Genomic DNA, 8,016 nt, shown 5'->3' with positions numbered 1-8,016 from the left:
ACCCGCAGACCCTCCCCTGCAATATCCTGCAGAGTTCCAAGAGATCAGGTGTCGACAGCTGGCCAAGCAGCTTCCTGCAGCTGTGCTCAGCGCCATCAGTGAAACAGCTGCAACTGGAAGAGCTTAAATATATAAGGACCGTAGAAGCCCCTTTTCTCAACACAGAACCCTTCCCGAGCAGCTGAGTATGCAAGGAATGAGCGCATGAGAAAGAGGCAGCAGAGCAGAGGTTGGAAAGAGAAAGCAGCCTGCCCCCAAACTCATACCAAGGACTAGAAAGCAGGCAGTGGATCTAAACATTTGCAAAAAGCAGAGCCTTCCAACTGCATACAGGTGACTGGAGGTTTAGAACATCCCCACATAACCTGGCCTTACAAGTGACAGGATCGATGGCCATCATGAATCGCACAGGTTAGAAACCATTCCCAATGTTGACGAATTTGCAGCGTCCTTTGCCAGGCTAGTCAGAGCTGCTAAGAATTGTATTTCAGCATGTCTGGAGGATCGCAGTTCCTTGCTTTTGCCATCATTCTAGATAGTAAGTGCAAAATTATAAAATTGATCCATTCCAATTTTAGGGGAAATCCTATGGACTTGTCCTGTGGCTGTTCAGGGTCCTAGTTCCTGACACAGAACTCCAGCAGTATTTTCTCAAAATTCTACTTGCTGGAAAAGAAAAAAGAAAAAAATGAAGCGCGCACCAGACTCGGCTTTGGGACTAGATTACCAAGCTCACCCCCTGCCCCCAAGAGATGGTCCTCTTGACTCACAGCAAACTAGTTCATCCCCTGCCATTAGTGCCCCCCTGGGTTTCTGTGCCTGGCATTTCTGGATCATAAGGCCAGCACATATTGGACATAGTAACACTTGAATGAAGCAAACCTAAAAACAACTTCTGTATTTTGGGAAGGGAGGTAACGCTGGGTCTGAAAGAAACCGGAAAGATGGGACTGCTTAATTTTGTTTTGATGAGAGCTCTCGATATGGTGTTCGGGATGAGCCCGGGGCATCAATCCTTCCTGCCACCGAAGCCCCCCCACACCAGCAGAAGCCCGGCCTTTTCTGCTCAGCCTGGCAAAGCCCCACTCTGCGCAGCGCCCGCCCCTTGCAAAGACAGAATTCACCACGGGCTTTGCTTGGGCATCCCGGGGGAGTTTTGAGAAAAGTAGGTCAAACCTCCCATTTTGGAAACTCCTGCAGAACTGGGTCCCAGCAGGTTGTGCTTCCCACGCACCACACAACATACACAAGTGTTACCTGGCAACAGGAGGCGAGAGAACCAGAAGGAGAGAAAGGAGACCTTTCTTTAAAGAACAAACTCCCAGCTAATTGCAGTTAAAGATTTTATTGAACAAAAGAAACAGGGTAGTCTGAATTCTCTGAGCAAAAGCAGCTCTATCCAAGCTGTGTTTGTGCTAAATAACCGTCTTAACTGAGATTTTATACAGAGGTGTAAGAGGCAAGAGGATGTGGGGGGCGGGGGAATGGGGCAAAGACAGATTAAATTTCATCCAGAGGAAACTGTTTGGTCAAAACTTTAGTGGCTTAACAAGTAAGAGTTCTAGCCCTTGTCTCCTTAAAATCCAGTGCAGACATCTGACAGGGTTGCAACACAACCCGGTCCCCAAATTGCTGAACTGGGGGAAGAGGCGGTGGCTGGCTGGGGGTGGGGGGAGGAGAGAGGATGGGCAAAGAGAAGGAAAGAAGGGGGAGAGAGAGAAATGAAAACCCTCAGTTAATGCTTCATTTTTTTTAATGTGGGGGGCCAGGGGAGGGGAAACCCACCCTGATGTACAGATCCAAGGTCTCCACGAGGTGCGCTTCTTCACTGGTTCCAAACTCCTGGGTTTCTCCTGTCTTTTCACGTGAGCCGCAGGTCAAGCCGGCCAAGAAGTCTAAAACGCTCCATGAGAAGAGGGAGGTAGCTGGGGCCGGAGGGCGGCTAAACCTGTATCGGCAGAGGCGTCCTCCGATGAGGAAGCTGTCCTCCAGCACCAAGCTTAGCAAACCAGGGCTCTGTTCCTGCAATCCACCCCACCTTCTTCTTCACCTTACGGTGTGAGTTACGCTGCCCCCAACACGTAACACTGATGCGCCTAAAGCATTTTTAAAAAAGAAGACAGTCCCCTTGTTTTCCTCATTTGTTAAGCATTTGGCTCCAAGAGACATTGAGTTCAGCACGTTCGAGGCCTACTGCAAGAAACACTCTAGGTCAAACAGCACATGGAGCTTCACATCTTCCTTCTGAGCCCCCCACCCCGCCCCACCCCACCCATTATTTGCCAGCGGCTTCAGGGCAAGCCTGATAGAGACTACTGAAGACAAAGAAGAGGACCCATGATGCAGCGCAGCAGGATTGGAACGGCACAGCGAGCCCCAGGGGATCGCTTTCAAGGCGCCGAAAGAGGCGACTCCCGCGAAGGCGACCCTAGATTGTCCTCGGGGGGGAAGACTGTCAGCGTGCAGGCCCGGATGCCCCCCAGGGACTCTGGAAGGTCAAAAACCTTGTGCCACTCGTCCTTCTCCGGGTCATACTTTTGGACTATTTCTACCATGCAACGGTTGTTCCACGAATAGCCTCCGACAACATAGATTTTATTTTCAAAAACAGCCACTCCAACATCACTCTGGCCCCGGAGCATAGCCGCAATCGGAGTCCACTGGTCCAGAGTCGGGGAGTAATATTCGCAGCTGAGGACGTCATCGTAGTCGCTGGTGCCGCGGAAATGGTTTCCCCCGATGACGTAAAGCTTATCGCCCACAGTACACATGCAGTGGAGGCCTCTCACGGTGGTCATCGGGGCCTTCTGCGTCCATTTGTCCGTGTCGGGGTCAAAGCACATGAGCTCCTTCTGGAAAGTGTCATGGGTGATGCCACCTGGTGGGAGGGGGAAAAGCCAAACAGTGAAAAGCCAAGGGGAAGGCCCCGGGCAAAGACGGACAAAGGCCGTGCCTGTTCAGAGGTTCCAAGATGGCCATGACGCACCATTTGGGCAGCATCATAGCTCTGTAAGGCCCTGAACATGCCATTTCAGAGTGAAAGTGCAAGTATTTAAGTCTGCAGATCTCTGCCTGCTGCTTCTCCAATCTGTGTGTCATCCCAACCCCGGGATTGAGGCCTGAGCCTCAGTTTTGTGCTGTTTTATGGCCAGGGACCAAATGCCTATTTTCATCTTTTGCTTTGCTTCCTAAACTCCTCCTTCTTCAAGACTTTGGATACTTTAATGAGGCAGAACTATCCTAGCCAATAAAATATGTCCTTTCGAAGTATCTGGGAAGCCAAGATTGGAGGTGTTCTAAATGCTACTGTATTCCTTACACGTGTGCGTGTGTTATTTGAGTGAGCAAATACAAAAGCCACATTCTAGGGAAATGCACAAAGGTACATGCATGATACACACAAATAAATGTACTGGTTCTGGGCAGATTTCTTTTAAAAGTACTGTATCACAAACAGAAGTAGCCAAGATGAACTTTTTGAAAGCGAGAAACTATGTGAAATAGATTGGAAGGACTATGTTGGGGAAGCTCCACCTGCTGCAATCTGAGATCATTTTCCCAGGAGAAGCAGGGGACTGAACCAGGCCATCAGCGTGCAAAGCCAGGTGCCAGGGCAGGGTGCAAGGGCCTCGCCCCCACAGCTGAATGGCTGAAGCACTCTCCAGGCTGATCTCAGCCAAACCCTACACGTTTTGCTCCAACCCAAGAGCTTGGTCACGGCAGTGCCGAAGGAACGAGGTGGAGAGGCCACTTGTTGCCCTGGCATCCAGACCCCACCCCACCCCACCTGCCCACCAAACCCTGGAGAACACAGTTGTTCAGGGGATGGCCATCTTGCTTGCTCAGTTGTTCTCAGGTTTTAAACCACATCCCGTCGGTGCAAATCAGGCAAAGGGAATCCGCAGATCCTCCGCTCTCCCTCTCTGATGAGGAAAACATAGCCCGTTTGTTTGGTTCTAACACTTCTAGGAGCTGAAGGTCATGTCTGCGGTGCTCCCTCCGCCTAACTTTCCTTCAACAAGCTGGTTAGGTGGGTTGGGCTGGGGGGTACTGGTAGCTTTGCTGGCTGGGGAATTTTGGAAGTTGAAATCCACCCATCTTGAACTTGCCAAGACTGAGAAACCCTGCTCTGTGGCTAAGGAGGGACTAGAATCTGGGTCTCTCTGCTCCTAATCCAGCACCTTCATCACTGCCACATGGGCTCTGGAGCTGGGGGGGGGCTGGCCCAAGTCCCCCAGGGAGCTTCCATGGCTCCTATTTCCCCATTGTTCCACGCTGCCTCTCTGTGTACGTGGGATTTGATTTCAAAGATCCCCAACTCTATGCATAAGGTTCAAATATTTATCCTAGCATTTGCTGGATTTGCTAGGCTACACAGAGATACCTCTTATCCCAGTGAAAAGGAGCAATTTCTCAAAGTAGGGACACTCATAGGATTAGATACAGAGTGAAGGCTGGCTTGATCAGGAGTGAGCAGGTTAGGAATGTGACAATAAACAAACACACGAACAATTGGATTTCCCTACAAACAGACCTGTCTTTAAAGGATATTATTGCAGAAGGCAGCCTGCCAGCTGAAATAACTGTATCTAAGAGGAAAGCTGGAGGTTTAACCGCACGTCTTGTCTGAACAGTCAAAAGTAACAGGAGCGAAAGAGAACTAAGGTCTGTTTGAGAATGAAAGATTACCGGAATTGGAGGTTTGGAGGGGAGGAAGGATGCTGCTGGGAGCAGACGTGTTTACAGACCCGCTCACCTGAAATATACATCAGCCCCCCGTACACAGTTCCAGCGTGGCCATAATGGGGCTCGTTCATCTTTGCCACGTAGCTCCACTCGTTCATTCTGGGATTGTAACACTCCACCGTAGCTGTCCAAAAAAACCCGCAAGAAAACAACGTGAGACAACTCACTGCATTTCAGCTTCAGTCCAGTGCCTCAAACCTCTGGATTCCACAAATGGCCTTTGCCACTGTCCTGAGAGGAAGGAAGACTGTTATTCCCAAGCCCTGCGCTGAAACTTTGGCCCCAGGGACAAAGGCCAGAAATAAATGCTGCTTATAAGAAAGAGACCATTTGAACAATCCGGGGGGCAGTTCCTGTTCCCATGGCCATTTCGTTTGGGGCAACAAAACCTTCCTTGCCATCATTTCGGAAAGGGTAGTGAACATGATGCTCTGCTCTCCTGGATTTATTTCCACAACCCTATGAACAAAAACGGTTCTGCAGATGGTTTGACCATCAGCATCGGAAACAGCCTCTCTCGCTGCCACTATCATGTTCCTGAAAGGGGTGCCTGTTCTATTTTCAGTCCGCTGATGTGAAAACGGACATGCAGAAAACTTTTTTACATTGGCTTCTTTTTAAAGAAAGCACATGCGTATGGACAGGCCATATGATCGGGGGGGGCATGTATGTCAAAACAGTCAAGATGGCAGCTGTGACTGAGTGATCAAAACTCCACTCCTTTTTAAACATAAGTTGCTCTTTTTACACACACACACACACACACACACACACTGCAGACACCTCTGCCTATTACCTTCTTCCTTGCTTTCTTTTTCAGATACACACATGTGATAGCTAGCAACAATTAAAGCTTTAAAAGATGTAAGTGTGCAACTGTATTAATCTTTGCACACAGCATGGGCCAAGCAAGGATATTCAGGTGCGGAGTAAAAGACCCCACATTTGTTGCATTTCATAGCAGAAAAATACAAAGACTCTACTATATTAAACATTAGCCAGTATTAAAATAAACCTCACATCTCAAAAAAGGACTTTAGAAAGATTCCAAGTGAGCACTTAGCATGCAGCTGTTCTAACAGCGGAGGTTTTATAGGAGGGACGAGGTATTCACGCATACCTCCCCTACCATCCCTCCATTTACGGTTCAAGGTGACCTGGCCACCAGAGTTGAACCAGGCCATTATTTGAAGTATAAGTAGGCTTTCTACTCTTAGGAGCAGAGGCAGGCTTCCAAGTCCCACAAGTGTTCTTTTAATGGTTTCCCCAAACTACCAAGGGCAGCCAGGATGCTTGGCAATACTCCTTCACCCACTGTGGCCTGTTCCCCCACCAGCACAACAGCATCCACTAGATGCCACAGCTGGCCTGAGGCCCTGCTCTGCTGCAGTCGGACCGCCATGACTTCACTCCTTCCAAGCTTCTAAAAATAAAAAATATGAAAATATACACACAACGCCAAGCTCATGGGATGGGGAAGGACGGGACGCGCAGTTAAAATCTCAATTAAGCTTGGGCTTCTGGAAATATAAAAGAATATCAGCTGTAAATTTTCTAACTGGGACTGCAGAGAGGAAGGAAGCTGCACGCTGTCTACTTCCAAAGAAAACACATCTTGGCAAACAGAGAAAGACATGTTCCACCCTTTAAACAGGGAAGAATTAGCTGCTACTGTGTTTGCTTTCATTAGCCCCTCTTATATTCTGTTTATTAGATTTCAACCGACAGGCAGCCACAATTAGGAGGGTTTTTTCCCACATGCCACATGAGTGAGCTTCTGACAGCAGGAGCATCCACAGCAGTGTCTCTTCTGCGGATCTTAATGGCCAGAGAGGTTTGCACAGAGCCAGTTCCTCAGACAGTCAAGCCCAAGCCGATTCCAGCAACCGGTGCCAAGTAAACCAAAAGCAGTTAGTGTAGGTCTTTCCTACAGGCAACAAGTAGTCTCTGTGCCCCATACCAGTTAGCACCCTAGCTACCATATCTGAATAATTTTCAGGGGTGGCCCCATATACAGCATGATGCAACTGTGGTATGGAGAATTGTCACCAAATCCAATGAGCTCAGGAAATCCAGGGACAGCTGAGAATCAAAAAGCCCTCCCAGACTGCAGCAGAGCTGGGTGATATCAACATACTGAGAGCAACCGAAACAAAAGTTTCCCATGATTGCCCTCAGGGGTTTTATCTAGATATACAAAAGCACAGAGGACAAGTCACATCCCTGTGGAATACCACAGATCAACAGCCTAGGAATTAACAGTAGCCCCCAGTACCACCTTCTGGACACAGCTTGAGAGGAGGAACCAAAACAATTGCCAAACAATATCACCAAGTCCCAGTCTTGTCAGATGATCCAGAAGAATACCATGATCAATGGTACTGAAGCTGCTGAAAGGCCAAGGAACTCTAGCAAGGCCTCAGTTTCCCCATTCAGTCTCTGGTACAGGTCATACCCCAAGGCTACGCCATATGATCCTATCCCAAAGTCTAAATTGAGATGGGTTCATATAATCAGGAGCACCAAACTGTGTCCGGAGTTGTAAGGCACTCTACTTCTGACCGCCCTTCTCAGCAGAGGTTATGTTTGAAACTAGCCAAAAATTGGATGGATTTCTCAGTGGCCGAGAATGAAACCCTTTTCACTGCTCCATTGTTTCAGATGAAGACTTCCATGTGCTTCTGGGGGGGCATTCTGAGAGCCCCCCCACACCCCCCTCGGGTGACAACTCATCCACTTTATTGCTCTCAGCTCCCTAATAAGCCAAGAGTTCACTAGTTCTGTGCAAAGCAAGTAAGTATCTAGGAATGATCATGTCAGTATGTTATCATACACAATTAGAGTGTAAGCATTAGAAAAGATCTTGTCATCATCTAGTCCAACCCCTAGTAGAGGAAACCACAACTATAGCAAGACTGTCTCCATATTCCATAGGTCAGGCAGATCTTTATAAGCACAAGGCTTGTTACTAGTGTTTTCTACATCATTTTTTTTATGGCACTGAGATTTTTCCATGTTAAAACAAGATCTACTGGGCAACAGTAAATAATCTGTTTGTGCTCTTTGGATACTCGCAAACTTGAGAATTTCATTTCTGCTTCATCTCTTCCTAGACTGAGTTTTTAGTAGATTTACAGTTAATAATTCCTGCCTTTATGAATTTCTGAAACATCAACTTTTGTAGAATCTGTCTGCCAGAGGTTGAACTGCTACATCCATGTTTCTTCACATTATTCCAATTTTAAGCAAATAATACTTGCAAAGCAGCAG

The 8,016-nt window shown here is 48.0% G+C and overlaps 1 protein-coding gene across 5 annotated transcripts in view; it reads right to left on the bottom strand.

The window, feature by feature from the left end:
• Positions 1-1,335: 1,335 nt before the first annotated feature.
• KLHL13 (kelch like family member 13) overlaps positions 1,336-8,016 on the bottom strand; it is a 49,200-nt gene continuing 42,519 nt past the window's right edge. For all 5 annotated transcript variants that reach the window (XM_088151606.1, XM_088151607.1, XM_007422386.3 and 2 more), the window contains 2 exons: positions 4,757-4,870; positions 1,336-2,878 (listed from right to left, as the gene is read on the bottom strand). In XM_088151606.1, the coding sequence (XP_088007732.1) occupies positions 2,391-2,878; positions 4,757-4,870 (602 nt within the window). In that variant the 3' untranslated portion in view covers positions 1,336-2,390. The remainder of the gene's footprint in view (positions 2,879-4,756; positions 4,871-8,016) is intronic.

This window comes from Python bivittatus, unplaced genomic scaffold (assembly GCF_059951505.1).
Source record: "Python bivittatus isolate LINGU-HERP-01145 unplaced genomic scaffold, Pbiv_v1 ctg000670_np1212, whole genome shotgun sequence".
Taxonomy (NCBI): Eukaryota; Metazoa; Chordata; class Lepidosauria; order Squamata; family Pythonidae; genus Python; species Python bivittatus.
Note: the sequence above shows the minus strand (reverse complement) of the source record. Positions and strands in the feature narration are given on the sequence as shown.